At 41.4% G+C, this 17,798-nt stretch overlaps 1 protein-coding gene across 1 annotated transcript in view; it reads right to left on the bottom strand.

The window, feature by feature from the left end:
* The window catches only part of NOS2 (nitric oxide synthase 2), a 63,060-nt gene that overhangs the window by 11,988 nt on the left and 33,274 nt on the right, over positions 1–17,798 (bottom strand). The window contains 9 exon segments of the mRNA XM_068266362.1: positions 828–906; positions 2,769–2,901; positions 3,503–3,677; positions 5,956–6,005; positions 7,637–7,741; positions 9,032–9,176; positions 10,109–10,191; positions 13,547–13,741; positions 17,502–17,603. Of these exon segments, the coding sequence (XP_068122463.1) occupies positions 828–906; positions 2,769–2,901; positions 3,503–3,677; positions 5,956–6,005; positions 7,637–7,741; positions 9,032–9,176; positions 10,109–10,191; positions 13,547–13,741; positions 17,502–17,603 (1,067 nt within the window).

Here is a 17,798-nt window from a genome sequence, read left to right as displayed (position 1 = left end):
AGTTTACTGGGAGACTTTGCTGCTCTGGGGGTTCACGCACCATCATCATCAGGGCTAGTTGAAAGGGCCCCGGGCTCTGGGGCAAACTGAAGCATGGGGGGCCCTGCCGAACCCCCCCCCCCCCCCCCTCACCCCCCTGCCATTACCCCACTGCTCCCCGGGGCCCTGCAAGTGTAACCGCAGCACTAATTACTTATCTGTCCCCCGCCGAGACAGATAGGTAGTTAGTGCTGCAGTTACACTTGCAGGGCCCCGGGGAGCAGTGCAACTGAGAACAGCCGCAAGACCAGCGGCGTGGGGCCCCTGTGGAGATTTGGGCCCCAGGGCAGTTGCCCCCTTTGCCTGTATGGCAGCGCCAAACCCTGATGATCATCATACGATCAGACAAAACTTTAATAGGAAAGTATTAAAGGGGGTTAGTATACTGTATGGCTAACTTCGCAGTGAGATTTGCGTTGTGTTCTCTGTAAAAACAGAAACAGAACCAACGGAATGGAAAAGACACCCTGCATGTTATCTGCATGTTGCATCACATACAGTGAAACATACGGTCAATGAAAGGTATGATTCACCGTCACTGTTAAGGCGCACATTATGCGGAAATGCACTGCATGCATTGGGATATCGCACCTGATTAAATCGTACCAACCTAGATGCACTGTGAACTTCGCATAGGTATAATTTGACTGAACGGGGCCTACATCATTATCTGTTAACCGTGACACATTTTCAGACATTAAAATTGTGTTGCAAATACCAGATTTATAGCACCATAATATCTCCTTAAAGGACAAAGGAAGAGATCAGCCTAAATGACATTAACTTACCCAGATTTAGGGCTTTGCAGATTTTCTCTTGATTTTAGCTTCATTTTAATGATATTCTTTGAATGCAGTTTGGAGAGGGCTGAAATAAGTAATTAGAGGTGGTTATTATTTCTGAACAGTGAAACAGACTATTTTCAGAATGATAATATTTCATGGCTAGATGAAAACAATCTCAAGTAAAATCTGCTACACAAAAACGCTCCAAAAAATGCTAAGCATGTCTAGAAAATTGCTCTAAACATGACTAGAATCGCTCTGAAAAACAGCTTCAAAAACCGCCAGCGTTTGCGGATCCGCTAGCGTTTTTTGGTGTGCACTGGCCCACAGTTAGTGGGTATTGTGGTTGAGGGCAGTTATAACACTTCAACCTGCAGCATCAAGCATCAACCCAACCATTGTATGGACCGGCAGCGGTATTGCTGCAAATTTCTATGGAGTATGCTGATAGCAAGGGCACCGTGATTAACATGGGCCACCTCTGTGTACATGACGCCTGTAGGCTCGAGCCTACAGTGCCAAAGCTAAATCAAGGCCTGCACTGTAATCATCGTGCCCTTTTTCCACCAGTATGAATCAATTTTTGGCCACCTGCAAATGCCCTACTTTCAGCATTTTTCTTTATTTGCAATTGGTCTACATTCATCATGTTACCCACGGCGAAAATTGAAAAATGAGATGTGCACAGTGTAAAGAGAGCAAATTGCTTTTGCGATTCTAACTGTGATTTTCAGTGAAAAAGGGCAATAAGAGCCTGCAAAAAGCAATATGGTTAATGCTTCAGCTAGGTTCACGGTGGCTGTTGTGTTGCATTCCCTGTAACAGCAGTTATGCTATGGAAGCAGCGCCGCACGTTATCCGCATGTTGCGTTGCATACAGAGAAGCATACAGTCAATGAAATATATGCTTCACTGTAACTGTTCGCGTGCATGTTTTGCGGTAACAGTGCGTTACGATGCCGCGCGCCGTTACACCCTAACATCGCATAGATGGTGCATTGCAGTGCGGCAAGTTGCATTACAAAGCAGCCGTTATGCACATACATAAGACCACAATGAACATAGTCTAAAGGTTTTCTTCCCCTCTGCAAAACTAGTGTAACAGCACATGAAGCCTCTCTTAGTTCTAGGTGAAAACGGTCCCTCTCCTCAGCCTTCAATGTGCAGGCTGCTTCCTCAGTACACAAAGCCCACACCTTTTCCGGAACACTGCCATTAAACAGATGTTCAGTAACAATAACTGTAAAGAAGGCAAAGAATGGCTTAATAGGGAGCCATGCAATAACTAGCCTTTCCCTGCTTGATTACAGCTCAGCTTTTCCCAGTAACCAGCCTTTGGCAGAAAACAGGTGCAATACCCTGGGAAATATTAACAACAAGAGCATGAGGCCTGTCACGTATCCTTCCTATTCCTTTATTGAAATAAATGATTCTGTTTACTGACTGTGCACAGTCCGCTTTAGATTGTAAGCCTTTGGCAGACCTCCCCCCCCCCCCTTAGCGTGTCCTTCTTGATCTTGCAACCCCAGCTGTGTTACCCTACTCATGGACTAACACGGACTTGATTTGCTGGGACACATGATCATCATGCATCTTATAGCCTGTTTGCCAATATGCCAATATGGTTAAACAAAACTCTTTTTAAAACATCTACAGTACAGCTGGTTTAGACGAGCGTAAGGTGGGAGGGCATGTGGCGGCTAATTTTGTTTCTTTGCTGTGTCATGCTTTGAGCCCCTCGGAGGACACGGAACTGTGCGCATGCAGCCTATACTGGACGACACCAACCGCTATAGCGTTTACACGAATGACACCAACCACTTCGTGTGAACCTAGTCTTAGTCATTTATAATGTGTGGCCACCATCAGGAAGACTACTGCTCCAATTTTTAAATAAAGTTTTTTTTGTTTTTGTTTAGTTGCTTATGAAAACATGGAAGATACCTCTGATGTAGTCTAAGGGCTGAGCTTCATTCACAAGGCGATAGTTTTCAGCACTCCAGGATTCGGTGGAGGTGTAATAGGATGGCAAGACAATATTTTCTCTGTCTCGAATTTTGAATACTTCACAGGCAGTCTATAAGATATACAAGGATGTCAGCAGACAATTCCACAATGACTTGATATTGATAACATTGCTTTTTTTACATGTGAAACACTCGTTTACTATACATAGCCACATTTGTATATTTCCTTTTCCCTCACTCTTGGCTTAAGCCTGCTTGTAGGCAGATGGCTAAATATACAGATGACATTTAGTCTATGTGAAAGTTGTTTCTTGCTACAGAAAGCCTGCAAAACCAATGGAAATTGAGTTAGCCCTAGATTGCCTAAGCAAACCTTATGGCTGGCTAGCTGACCTTTTTACTCTGCAGCCTGGTAGCTGGACAATGAGCAGCAGTGATGTAAGCAAACCTTGAGGGCCCTTTCACTAGTTAAGTCCCTGAATTCTGGCACACTGGTAGGGTGGCACGTATACCATGATGCCATGATGTCAAAATGATGTCACAAGTCTAATTACACATGATGTCACAAACCTAGTAATGTAGTTATCTATATGGTTTACGACAACTAATAGCATCACATACTGGATACCATTCTGCAAAATTTTCATGCAGTCAGAATAAGTCACACCTATATTCCAACAATATACTGTATTATCTATGATAGGATATTACCTTAAATGTATGGGCAGCCCATGATAGGAAGGATTCTTCTTGCCCATTGAGTTCATCCCCTTCACCAGTCAGGCAGATCTGAGAGGCTCCCAGCTGTGTCATCTTCTCATCCACTTTATGGGCAAAAGCGCAGAACTGTGGGTACATTGTGGAGCCGAGGCCAAACACTGCGTACCTGGCATGAATGGCAACACATGTGAGACATTCCAAATAAACCCACAATGCTTTCAAATTATGATAATGTGCAAAAAAAACGTCTTTGGCACTTATTCAATTCACTTTTTCTCCTAGGAGATCATTTTTTTATTTTCTGATTAAAAGAACTTTTCAGCATTCTGCAAATGAAAATGTACCAAAAATAGATGAAAAAAGTATTTTCTTTCTTACTGGCGGCTTAAAGGCCCTTTCCACACTATCATGTCATGTTGCGGTACTCTCCACAACCGCTTCCCCGCTGCTACTATGTCACTGTGGCCATTAGTCTCTATGGCCACAGTACCTGCACTGTACCCGTGGTGTGACGTGATGAGAAGAAAGTGCTTACAACAATGCAAAGGCATCACAGGCTCTGCAGTGTGTTGCCAAGCAGTACAAATGGTAACACTCGACGCACAACTGCATTAGAGTGAATGGCATCTATAAAGATTGTTGCGGCAGCAGTGTGGCGTGTGTAAGTGCTGATTGTACAAAATCCAGTGACATACTTCCTGTCCATCAGGGAACATGTCACTGAGCGGGGCGGAGCTAAGAAAATTACCCTGTTGGTGCATTCTTCCGCAAGGTGTTACATTTACGAAACGGTGCAGTGCAATTGTCCTGCGGTGGGCTCTCCTGCCGCAGGACAACTGCAATGCATCAAGTGTCCAATTAGCCAAAATGCATTTTATTGATAAGGTGTGGAAGTATCACCTAGGAGACAACATAGGAGAAAAAGTTTTAAAAAGGGCAATTCTGTTTCACCTAATGCCTGTCCTGAATTTCTTGGAACTTTCGATTATTTTTTTGACAGTGACTGGGAAGGGGCCGCATTAAGGGTTTCATAGCATTCTGTATAAGGTGCAATTGATTTGAAAGATATCTTGCTGTAGATGGTCATACTTTATTTAGATCTAGGAAGGTAGGCAACGAGTGTGTGTGATGTGAGATCTGATAATAATATCAAAAATGCCTGATCTGCCACATGCTTGTTCAGTGTCTATGGCTAAAAGTATTAGAGGCAGAGGATCAGCAGGACTGCTAGGCAACCGGTATTGCTTAAATACATAAATATGGCAGCCTCCATATCCCTTTCATTACAGTTGTCCTTTAACTCTTTATTGGTGCTGAAGTGGTAACGATTATCTCTATATGTACTTTGAATAAAGATAATCACTAACAAACTATCATGACTAGTATTAACTATTGTGTTGTGATTGTGTGCTTGCCTATAAAAAGGCTTTCATCACAGAAGTTTGGAAAGGTTGACACATTGATGCTCTAAATCTATCCTGTCTAACCTGGAGATATTGCATTGAGTACTATGGAATTCATGCTATGCTTTATTTCACATGCTAATAACTGTTTCTATGCAATAGCTTTAGCTCTCCAGTAGAATTAAATTATCAGTCTTGTGCTCACTGCCAGGGCCGGGCTGAGGCAGAGGCGAGAGAGGCTCCAGCCTCAGGGCACAGTGTAGGAGGGGGAGCACAACTCACTCAGCTATCATCTCACTACTGTGTTTGAAGCAGAGAGCCATAATAAAAGGGGATACATGGCAGTGACTGCAAGCCAGATTACTAGAGATTAAGGTGTGTGTGTGTGTGTGTGTGTGTGTGTGTGTGTGTGTGTGTGTGTGTGTGTGTGTGTGTCGGGGGGGGGGGGGTTCTGGGACGCCTCTTAGTCTAATAGCAACCAGTGTGTAACAGCTGAGGTGGGAGGGATGGAGGGGCGCACTTTGGTGTCTCAGCCTTGGGTGCTGGATTCTGAAGCTGATAGGTAATACTGTATTTTTTGGACTATAAGACTCACTTTTTCTCCCTCAAAAGCGGGGAGAAAAAGTCACTGCGTCTTATAGTCCAAATGCAGTTCATTCCTGACTTGTGCACGCCTGCCAATAGGAACCTCCAATCCGCCGCACTGTCGGAGACTTCCTGTAGTGGGCCCATGTAGAGGAGGACACAAAGAGGTACAGAGTAGGACACAGGGAGACACAAGAGGTACAAGGGGGCATGAGGTGCGAAGGGGGCATAATCCACAAGATGCCCCGTCACCATGGATGCACCAGGTTTAGTATATATGCATTTTTCCCCCGGCTTTGTCCTCTAAACCTAGGTGCGTCTTATGATCAGGAGCGTCTTATAGTCCGAAAAATACGGTATATGCCAATTGACAAATTGATTTGCAGTGGATTAAATATAACCTACATTTTATTATGTAACTTAAAATATTAATCATCCCATATTATTTTGACATACCTTATTTTGTTGTTCAGCTTTTTCAAACTAAATAATGACTTCTTGAATGTCTGTATATAAAAAAAGAGATAAAAGTGAGTTTATGTTTTATGCCTTTTGTATTTTTAACTTCTTTTTTTTTACCACCAAATTCACTTCGGCACCATTTCTTGTCTGATACTGAAGACAAGGAAGTTGCTGCTGCAATTTCGGAAATTAATTTGAGGATTATCACAATTTGAATTGCATTTTTTTTTGTCAGGAGCTGTTTTCTTTTTAAATAGTGATTTGGCTTTAACCAGGAAATATTGACTTTTACAAATTAAACACATCTGGGGTCTTTGTTTGTATAACCATAGAGTCATGCCCACTGCAATAATGAAGCCACAACTTCTTCTGCAGACAAAACTCTACTCTAGGGGCCACCAAAAAAACTAAAGACATTTTATACTACTTGTATACTATTTTGGATGTTTCTAATTATTTTCATGTGCAAGCATGTGTTCCTTTTTTAAAGGTTAAGAACCAGAATGGCCTTCAGGTTGAAACTCATGTTCTAGAGCATTAAGTGCTCAACTGCATGCAGAATGGTGTAGGTAGAGAAGGAGGAAGTTCTAACGAGCGAATCGTAGACTGGCCAAGTGCAAAAGATACTGTTTTTTAGTAAATTATGCTCTTACATTATGGCAACTCTTGGTTGCTTTTATTACTGTCAGTGTTTTGAGTGCGGAGGGGTAGCGTTTGTTGCATACATTCAGCAGTTAGCCATTCTACTGGCAGATCTAGCAAGATAGCTGCAAAATGTTTTGGGTATAAAATGTTTCACTAATGAGTGACTAAAAAAATAAGAGTGCAACATTTTCTGGAAACCCTAAGTATATATTTCAGCATGATATTTCCACATATAATTCAGACTCTTAAACATGCAGTCAAAATTTCCCCTCTTCTAAAATATATTAGGGAGATCATTATAGGTTCTAAAAAGAAAGTCTTGTTGAAGACAATTCCCTGAAAGGGTTGATAGTTTTTGGGTTAATTTTCCCTGTAGCCTTATCAGTCATTAAGCTGTGCACAGCTAAATTGCAGCTATGAGCTAGCTGACAATTGTTGTCTTATCTCTGAATGCTGGATATAAGACCTGCGAGGGCTTCTGTGTGCAAGCTAAAAAAGATTGCTGAAGAACATAAATCTAAGAACAGCAATGTGGTGCTTAGAGATTAAACTGGTTATTACATTATTATGCAAACTGGCCATTACTTTGGATAGCTATAAAGTCAATAAGTTGTTGGGAGACAGGTTTTTTTTAATCATATATTATACTAGAGTGCAGCAACAACTGAACAATTGTAATCTCTAGAAGTTAAAATGTATACAAAATGTGTATCAAAGCTAAATTTTCCAAGATGAACACAGATTGTAAAATTTAGATTTGAATCAGAATCCTGTAGTATGGCAAACATTTTGGCAACTCATTTATTTAATGTGAAAATTATACAGTTAAAATGCTGTATAGCTTGCAAGACAAATTAGTTGTTGGTCGTCATTTCCTAAAGTATGTTAGGAAAACTACAGTAACTGATTGACTGCTGCACCTATTTCCTCTGCTCCAGTTTACGTAAATGTTTATATTATTCTCACATTGTTCCTCAGTTTGCTGACTTTCATTACATTACTTCCATCCAGACATTTAAGTAAAGCCTACCTCCCCATTACCAGGGCAGTCCCCATTTCCAAATGTACTTGTAACCACCAGAAGCAGAGTTTCTTTCTCCAGATTGCTAAGATCATAATCTTGCATGCAGAGGACCTAAAATACACAAATCAGAGAATCTATTCAGTGCAAGTAGAAAATTATATCACTGACAACAACAGTGAATCTGATGTAGGGGTCTGAGAGCTGAAGCTTGAAGATTGTAGAAGCATAGTTAAATTAGATGTATGGGTGTCAGTGGGAAGAATATATGTATCTTTCCTTTTCTGTTTATTGTATTAATTCCCTCTCCTCGTCGGTCTTTCCTTATAGATGAGGTGAAAAATAAAAATCTTCGTACACACGTACGAGTGTTGTTGCCTGAGTGGATCTGGACTTCTAACCCTCGTGGATAGTTTAGGGCTGGGTGCTGTACATCGGATGCCTAGCGGTTATCAACACATTGGCTGCTATGGAAGTGTGAGTAGGAGACTAATGTACCCGTTGCACATCACTAAAGTTACAGGTGGCGACATGAGAGGTCTCCAGTATAACAACAATAACAATAACATTTCTATAGCGCTTTTCTCCCAGAGGACTCAAAGTGCTTAGGCTCTCTCAGATTCAGTAATTGGTAGTAGGATGAAGTATTAACACAACAAAAATTATATTTCTACAAATGCTATATTCTCTGCAAATTCAATTTAGTACGTTTACACATCTTTGGTGTGGCAAGACCGGGCCGAGGCAGAGGCGAGAGAGGCTCCAGCCTCTGGGCGCAGGGAAGGAGGGGGTACACAACTCCTATCATTCCCCTGTTGTGTTTGAAGCATAGAGAAATAAGAAAAGGGGATACATGGCAGAGACTGCAAGCCAGATAACTAGAGTTTAAGGTGTTGGGGGCCCTGGGGCGCCTCTTAGTCTAATAGCAATCAGTGTGTGATGGCTGGGGTGGGAGGGATGGAGGGGCGTACTTTGGTGTCTCAGCCTTGGGTGCTGGAGGACCTTGTCCCGGCTCTGTGGTGTGGTGAGATTATTCATGAGATAACTTTTGTGAATCAACCCCTGTCAGTGCACCAGCTGAAAACATTCTTCCGACAGCTTCATGTCTGTTTTATTTAATAAAATATTTGTAGTTCTGTGACTACACATGTGATGGCAATGTGGTATTATGAGATAAACATATGTACATAGTAGTACCGATCTTATTTAGAACTTGCCGTGCTTCCTTTTTAAACTCTGTCAGGTGCTTTTACACTATATACAACACAACGTAAGATAGGATTGCAATGTAACAGTGTTGAAAAATTGCAGGTTACCATTGCTATGCAACTCACAAAGTGGAGTTCTTAGAAAAGGCTAAAAAAAAAAAAAAAAAAAAAAAAAAAAATGGGCACCTTTACTTACCTTAGCATTAAAAGCAAAACTGAATAATGTATGCAATTTTCTTGCGAGTGTTTCTGATTTTCCGGTTTCTGTGGCGTACAGAATGGTTGCTTTTACTCTGGTAGCTGTAGATTTCCTCAGAAGCACTGAAGCAAATAACACAGCCCTGGGGAGAATACATACAATTACATAAGTTAAACAAGTCAACTGCAGCAAACGGATATCAATTCACTAGAGAACACCTGAAACTGATGAATAGCTTATTTCCTAGGAGTCCCAAAGATACATCTGCAATAAGTCTGCCAGAAAAATGGAAGCTGAGATTTATCTCAATTCATCAGCAAACTTGTTCCATTATGGAAAAGCTGAAACCTCCCTAAACATGTGCATTGACTTGTCAGGGAGGATGAATGTGACTACAACCACTATGGGCTTTTTTACACAAGCTTCTGGTGGTGACACGTTTAGCCGATGCTCAACGAGCAGAAAAGCGTTTGACATTGGTTCGCATCATCACGTTTTGAGCTCCATGGGGGGGGCGGCACAGAGCCACCAAACTCAACAGCTGTGGGATGATACATGCTGTGTCCAAGAAATGTGACAATCGCAACGTTTGTGCAAACAGTAGATGTCTTGAGTTGAATGCTCCCATTCATCTCAATGTGGACGTCTGTCAATTCTGGTGGTAAACGATGTCTGAAGTCACTCATCCGAACCATTATTTAGGGCTGGTTCATACAGGCGGAAACCACTGAGTACCAGCGGGCGCCGAAAGTGTTGTGTAAACGTGATCGGCCACGGTCAAGTGAATGGAAGCTTTTTTAAATGATGGTGATAGATGTGGCGTAATTTGCATAAACACCGCAGTAGGTCCCGTGTTGTCTCATCTTGGACGCTGAACATAATGTCCAGTTTTGGCAGCGCTCGACATTGCCATGTCCCCCTAGGGTCTCAAACATAACAGAAAAGTGTTAAGCATCGGCTAAACAAGCCACCACTAGTCGTTCCTCAGAAGCCTGTCTTAACCAGGCCTTAGTGCTACTGCATGTGGCAATGCCTGCTTCCCATTCACATATCTGCACTGAAGATCTTACTCACTTTGCAATAACACTAAGCTTGAATTCCTTCTTTTTTGGTTTTCTTCTCTCGTCATGCCACACGTGAGTTTTCCATGCATCGATCTGGAACAAAGCATTACATAACCACATTAGTAAAAACATTAAAGCAGATCTATAATGTAGATATATTGATTGCTTTCATATCTCAGAATACACTAAGAATATTCTTTGGTTTAGAAATAGTATTTTTTTTTATTATAAGATAACGGCCCTGGAACTTCTATATCTATCATAATATGTAGACTATCATGCAGAGGGCAAAACATGACAGCCGATGTCATTGAGGAAAAGATCCAGAGAAGCTCTGGGACTCAGCATAAATAGAGGAGAGCAGCCTCTGCATTCGCAGGGGGGCCCAGAGCTGTTTTGGATGGAACCCCAATTACTAACCTTCCCTTCCCCTGATACAGGGGTCCATCCTTCAGATCAAGTGTTTTTGTGGCTACACTTGTTAAGGGTGTGAAGATCATGATGGGCACACGTTATGACCCGTGTAAGATGGGCATTAAAGAGAATCTGTATTGTTAAAAATCACACAAAAGTAAACATACCAGTGCGTTAGGGGACATCTCCTATTACCCTCTGTCACAATTTCGCCGCTCCTCGCCGCATTAAAAGTGGTTAAAAACAGTTTTAAAAAGTTTGTTTATAAACAAACAAAATGGCCACCAAAACAGGAAGTAGGTTGATGTACAGTATGTCCACACATAGAAAATACATCCATACACAAGCAGGCTGTATACAGCCTTCCTTTTTAATCTCAAGAGATCATTTGTGTGTTTCTTTCCCCCTGCAGCTACCTTCCACTGAAGTGTCAGGCTGTTTCTTGCTGCAGAGTGCAGACAGCTGTGCCTGTATGTAATTCCTCAGTATGTGAAAGCCCAGCCAGCTCAGAGGACGATTTATCCAGCTTGTAAAAGATAATAGAACAGAGAGAAGCTGCACTAATCTAAATATCACACAGGCAGTGTGCAGAGAGGGGCCTGGAGGGGGGAGATGCATCACAGAACCACAACACTGAAGAACTTGGCAGCCTTCCAGACACAGGCTGACAAATCTGACAGGAGAGGGATAAGTTGATTTATTACAGAGACTGTGATAGCAGAAAGTGCTGCAGTAAGCCAGAACACATTAGAATAGCTTTTGGAACTTGTAGGATGATAAAAAACAGGATGCAATTTTTGTTACGGAGTCTCTTTAAAAACAAGGAACACCAAGAGCCCCAATAGTGTAATATGTACTGGTAAATGGTTACTAGATAGAGTAAATATTAATACTCACAACATTACATTAATACTGTAGTAAAGACAGTAAATATATTTTATTTATGAACTCCAAATATGCAACGCGTTTCACAGGTTTGATCCCGCTTCATCAGGCAATAACAACGGAGCAATAGCATATGTGGTCAGTATTAGAGCCAGGCACCTATGTTGGTGCCTCAGAGGTGCCTGGCTCTTCTACTTACCACATATGCTATTGCTCCGTTGTTATTGACTGACGAAGCGAGATCAAACCTGCGAAACGCGTTGCATATTCGGAGTTCATAAAAAAAATATATTGACTGTCTTTACTACAGTCGTTGTGTTTCTACTTGGAGGAGGTAAGTCCACCACTACCTCCTCTATTTACCAAGAATTTGTTTTTTAAGCTCATTTAGCTTCCTTTTATCCTCTTGGCACCTCTGTTCTCCTGCATAAGATGGGCATTAAGGCTGGGAAGGGCACCAAAGGGAGGCAAGGGGAGGGGTGTAAGCATTGGGGGGTCCATCAAAGTTTCACTGGGGGGCCCCATGAAATGTATTTACGCTACTGTCTAGGAGAAAAAAAACTTAAATATGGCTGCCGCATGTCCCATGGCATTGGAGCCACAATCCTAAGCAGAAAATGTTGTCAAATATTGGCCTCATCAGGAGTTATCTTATAGGTATTTTTTTCTCTTCAAACTGTGTTTTAGGTTTGCTTTGAAGAGGACAATAATGACCTCTTTAAACCAAATGAGAAAAAAAATCAACTTTAAACTAGTTATAGTTGCAGCTCAGAAGAAAATGTGGTGTAAAATAAAACTACCTGCAACTAACAAGAGACAAGTTGAGTCTTTTGCAGACCAGGTTGCCCAACTAGTTCCAAGCCACCATCCAAGTCTCTTAATAGAATGTACCAGGTCTCAATGGTGCACCAAGACAGAAGACTATGCTCTCCTGTAATGTACGCACCAACCCTGCTTCCCAAGGTACTGTTTTCCAGAGGCAGGCCTTAATAGGTTTGCACAATTGGGGGATATGTTTTATACTAGAGACCAGAGAATGAAATACGATCACTTTTACTTATTTTCATGCATACATTTTACACTTTTGTCAAAGAGAAAATCATTGTAGTAAGTGAATGTGTTGTCATTAATGACAAAAACATTGCATGCCATTACGAAAGAGCAGCCTGACTGAACAGTACAAGTGACAAGAAGGGAACAATAAGGAGAGTTACTGGGCTCTCACCCCACGTGGCGAATTATGCTTGACAGCGTAATTTATTGACCTGGTAAAGCAGAGATGGTTCCTCATAAAAATACATCACTAAAAATAGGTAAATGTCTTGACACATTCCTGTACCACAACTGTATCTCTGCTTGATGCATCAATCTTGTGTTATCCTTATCATGTTTTAAACCTTACTGTCCAACTTAAGTTGTTCATTATTGGTTTGGAACTGACTTGGTGGTTTTGGGGCATCTAAGGGCTGGTTCACACGGGCGTCTGCTGAGCTTTTGCTTGGCATTGCGTTCAAACGCCAGCGTTTAAACGCCAGCATTTGAAAGCTAGCTTTTGAAGGCTTTTGAAAAGCGTTCAAGGCTAGCAGTTCTGGTCTCTGCTATTGTTTCCTCGCGTTTACCGCCTCTGAAAGCAGCATGTTGCTTTTGAGACTAGACGCAACGCTGGGATCTACTGCCAGGCTTTCATGAAAGCCTGCAAAAGCCAGCTCTAAACGCTCCCATTCACTTGCATGGGATGGCAGTAGATCCCAAAAAACGCTGCGTCTGAAACGCTGCGTTAAACGCCACAAAAACGCCCGTCTGAACCAGCCCTAAAGCCTACTCATTGGAATAATGCGGGTGTATTACAGCTTTTTGTTTTAGATACTTTGTACAGTGAGACCCAGGCCCATATGCAATTCACTTTTTCTCATGAGCTTTCTCCTGGGTGATATTTTTAAATGTGTCAATAAAATGCATTTTAAGCCATCAGAAAGCAAGAAAATGCTCCAAATAATTGTAATAGTCTTTTTTCATTGACTTTTTGGTACTTTTTTAGTTGAAAAGTGCTGGAAAGGTATTTTCATTTGAAGATGAAAAATTATCTCCTAGGAGAAAACTCAGGTGAAAAAGTGAATTGGGCACCTGTGTCCAAATGTTCTCTTCCTACCTGATAGAAGTAAAAAGGGCTCAGGATGTAGGTAATCATTTCTTGGTGGAACACGGTGGTGATGCTTCCGGACATTGGTGGTACAATCCAAACCCAGTCAGCCGGGCAGCCTCCTCTTAGCCTATATTCCGTTTCCATGTGTTTCATAAAAGACTCTGCTGCTGAATGGTGGTCCATTATAGTTACATTGTTTTTCTGTAAAATAAAGTATTTTAGATGTAGTGGCCTCTGGACATTTTTATCCACTTTAAGTGACACTGAAGCGAAAAAACAAACAAAACAAGTATGATATAATGAATTGTATGTGTAGTACGGATAATTAATAGAACATTAGGAACAAAGAAAAGAGTCTCATATGTTTATTTTAAGTTTTATAGCTTTTTTTTTAGAACATTGCATCACTCTCTAATATTTGCAGTTTACAAACCATAATCTGCATTTTAAAGTATGAAACAGAGCAGAGCTAATGACTCTTTGAACTTCCCTGCAGTAAATTCTTATCTGAGGTTGTCTTTCACTGTTTTTCTTTTTCTTTTTTTTTTTTTAATGTATAAGTGCTGTAGCCTACCAACGTTTGATATGAGAGCTCAGAGAAGCTTTTTTTTGCATAGATAACAAGTGAAGTTTCTTAACTCTTCCTATACTGGAAACAAAATGAGACTCATATATTTGCTACTAATGTTCTATTTGTTAGCTTTACTACACATATAAGTCTTTATATCACAGGTTTATTTTCACTTCAAAATCCCTTTAACATTTGTTCTGTACTACAGGTGTTCCAATATAAAGACATGCTGATGGTAGGAATATTACTCCTTCTGTTAAGCAATCTGAGGAATACTGACACCTGATTGGTCATCTCTTCAGACCAACAAGCGGTCTAAAAATTCTAAATTCTGATTTGCCAGTGCAGTACTACCTGTTAATCAGGAGTCAGAATTATCACATGACTCATCATCAGGGAAAGAAAGGTATATTTCACTGAAGCACAACCTAACTTTTTCTGGGCACATCATTGCATAATTGCAGGGCTATGAAAACTCCAATCAAAATCTGCTGCCACGTATTTTCATGCAGCAAGCCAGATTAGTAGTTCCAAGTGATTGAGGACCCTTATTGTCACATTGTTGTAGACTTTTACTTTGGATTTTTTATACCCCTGCAGAGGTCTGAACATGAAGGGTACATTTGCTAAAGGATAATATTCCTATAAAAATCCATGTTTTGACAAAAACTTGAGAATGTGCAAATTTTCACAAAACAGCAGGGGAACTAAACAAATACTTTACGCAGTGGGATTACATTTCTGACTCAACCACACGAAATACCCAGATAGCTCATGGATACCCAGAAGAACTAGCAAAGCATAAGGGGCTAAAAGAGACTGAAAAGCCCTCTATGTAAAAGATATGCTGAATATTATTGTGACTTCTTATAACAGAAGGATTTTGCAATGATTCAGCTTTAAGTGAGCAGTTGTGGTTTCCCATGATGCATTGTTACCAAATATGCACACCTCGAGAACCTGGGCCTATAGCTGACAAGTTTTACAGAGCCACATGAATGATAGGTCCATACAAGAGATGGCGATGATGATGACATTTTATTGCTACTGTATAATATTGATTTAGCCATAGTAAAAGAGAGTGGAAATGTGGGTGATAACTTTTATTGGCTAACTGAATGTACATGGTGGTTTGCAGACTTATGAGAAAAAAACTCTCTCCCTCAGACATGATACGATAAATTAATACACGAGGAAGAAAAATCAGTTTTCTTGAAAACTTGCAATGAAAACCGTATTCAGTGAGCCAAACACATCTCTGAAAACTTGACTTGGCTAAGCACACATTATTTCTGAAAATGCAGAAACTAAGATATACGATAGACTAAATGGCATTTTTATTATGAAGGAGAGACTCACAGATTACATCTGAAGCCAAAAGGAACAGAAAGCAAGCCTGAAACAAAATAGTTCCCAGAGAAAGAGGACGAGGCAGCAGAGCTATTAGGGCTGAAATATGGCAAATGACACTCAGTCATCAGTCCTCGCAGATCATAAATAGCCTCTAATACTGTAGGGAGTAAGCAGGATCATCATGGCTTAATGCCAAACTGTGGTATGGCCAGTGATGCAGCTACAGAACCACTGTGGGCCCCATTGTAAATGTTATGCTGCCTCCCCTCCTCCCAGCACTATAAGCAAATAACCACATGGTATAGACCATCAAAACTGGCTTTCCAAGAACAGCCAGTGTGTGAGAGAGTTGCAAGAGAGTCAGAGGAGAAGGCACGCTCTATTAACCTCCTTGGCAGTAACCCTGAGCCAGGCTTGGGGTGAAAAAAGATGCTAGGAGTAGTATTCCCAAGCCTGGCTCGGGTGACTGCAGGGAGGTATAGGGACGCAGCACAGACCGGCGGCGTTTGTAACTGGGATCCAAACACGTGCAGCATGACTTCTTCCGCTCCTTGGAGGCATTCAATCCCTCAGGTGAGAACACCGTTTGCCACATGATGATGGATGGCTATCTCACCACGGAGGTAGAGCACCACCTGTAGGACAGGAGGAGGAATTGCAGCACTGGATCTTGGGGAGGTAAGTAATGTGCAGGGCTGCAGGCAATCTCTCTGCAGTATGATTGTTTTCCCTGCTTTTAGGGTCTAAAAGCACATGAAAAAGTTGTTCCGCCTTTAGACCCTAAAATCAGGAACGTCAGGGGGGTTAATAATCATCACTATTCAGAGCACATATAAGAGTGATCATTACCACTTCAATATCAATAAATGGCTAATGCAGTGAATGGAGTAGACTCTCATGTGGGCACCTTAGGTCTGGGGCCCTGGGGTTGGTGAATGCCTCTGGATCCCCCATTCATATGCCACTGGGTATGGGACCTTTAAATTCTTCCTTAACCCCTTCAGGACCAGATGGTTTTTGCTCCTTAAAGTGTACCTGAGATGAAACACACCTCAAGTACCATACTTTTCTTGGGCTTCCTTAACTGTTGTGAAAATCTTAAAATTTAAAACACATACAAATAAGACGTACATTTCTTCCTGAGTAAAATGAGCCATAAATTACTTCTCTCCTATGTTGCTGTCACTCACAGTAAGTAGTAGAAATCTCACATTACCGAAAGGTTTTGGGCTAGTCCATATCTCCAAAGGGTATCCTCAGCATGGCCTTTATTCTTTATAAAGACACTCTATGAAAAAAAATTATACAAAGATGCTAACCAGCCTCCCTGCCTACCGTACACTTTTTGGCAGTTGGACAGAGCAACTGCCATTCACTGTGCATTTTAAAAATAAAGAAATCCCTGTAAGCCCCTTATGAGGAGATGGGCTAGTCCAAAACCTGTCGGTTCTGTCAGATATCTACTACCTACTAAAGTGACAGCAACATAGGAGAAAAGTACATTACGGCTCATTTTACTCTGGAAGAAACGTACTTCTTAATTGTATAAGTTTACATATATTTTACATTTTAAGATTTTTGTGACAGAGGTCCTTTAAGCTCCTTTGAGGCCGCTCAGTCCCTCGCCATCTCACCGGGTGACTCCAGTCCCCCGAAATACGGCCCCTTAGCCATGCGCGATGATGCACAACTTAACCAGGCTACCGGGCCATACTGCAGGGGACAGAAGCCACCCGAGGAGACGGCGAGGGACTTAAGAAAGCCCCAGGTAAGTATGGTCATCGTAATCCTGAGGTCAGGAGCCAATAAAATCTGCACCCTAGTAGGGATAAGCAAATATAAACAGGGCGTAGATTTCTACTATGGCCCACCAGGTGCGGTTAATAAGTATTGGAGGGTGGCTGCGTTCCGTCAGGCTCGATTTAAAATTATATACTAGGGAGCTCAAGATTAACAAAAGACTTTCTTTTCTTTACATACTTCCTAAATGTAATTTATATTAACTTTGCTTGTACCATTACTGCAGATGAGACTTACTTGGAAGCTGTAAAGTACAGCCACGTTGATTTCAACTACTGCTTGGTCTTTCCATAAGGATGCGAGTTTGTGAGTTTCTAAGCCCATCCTTTTTCCAACCTCCTGAGGGATTGAGGAAATAAACAACAATGTTATTTAACCTGGCTTATAAAAGCTGACTGCAGAAGAAGGATGCTTTGCACACATACAAGATAATAAATCACTCTGCCTGAAATAATCAACAGTTTGTTTCAAGTAAGCTAGTGTTAGGACATCTGCAGCGCTTTACTTTATATTTATAGTGAGGTTTGTCCTTGC

This window comes from Hyperolius riggenbachi, chromosome 2, assembly GCF_040937935.1.
Source record: "Hyperolius riggenbachi isolate aHypRig1 chromosome 2, aHypRig1.pri, whole genome shotgun sequence".
Lineage (NCBI taxonomy): Eukaryota > Metazoa > Chordata > Amphibia > Anura > Hyperoliidae > Hyperolius > Hyperolius riggenbachi.
This window is presented reverse-complemented; position numbering and strand designations above follow the sequence as displayed.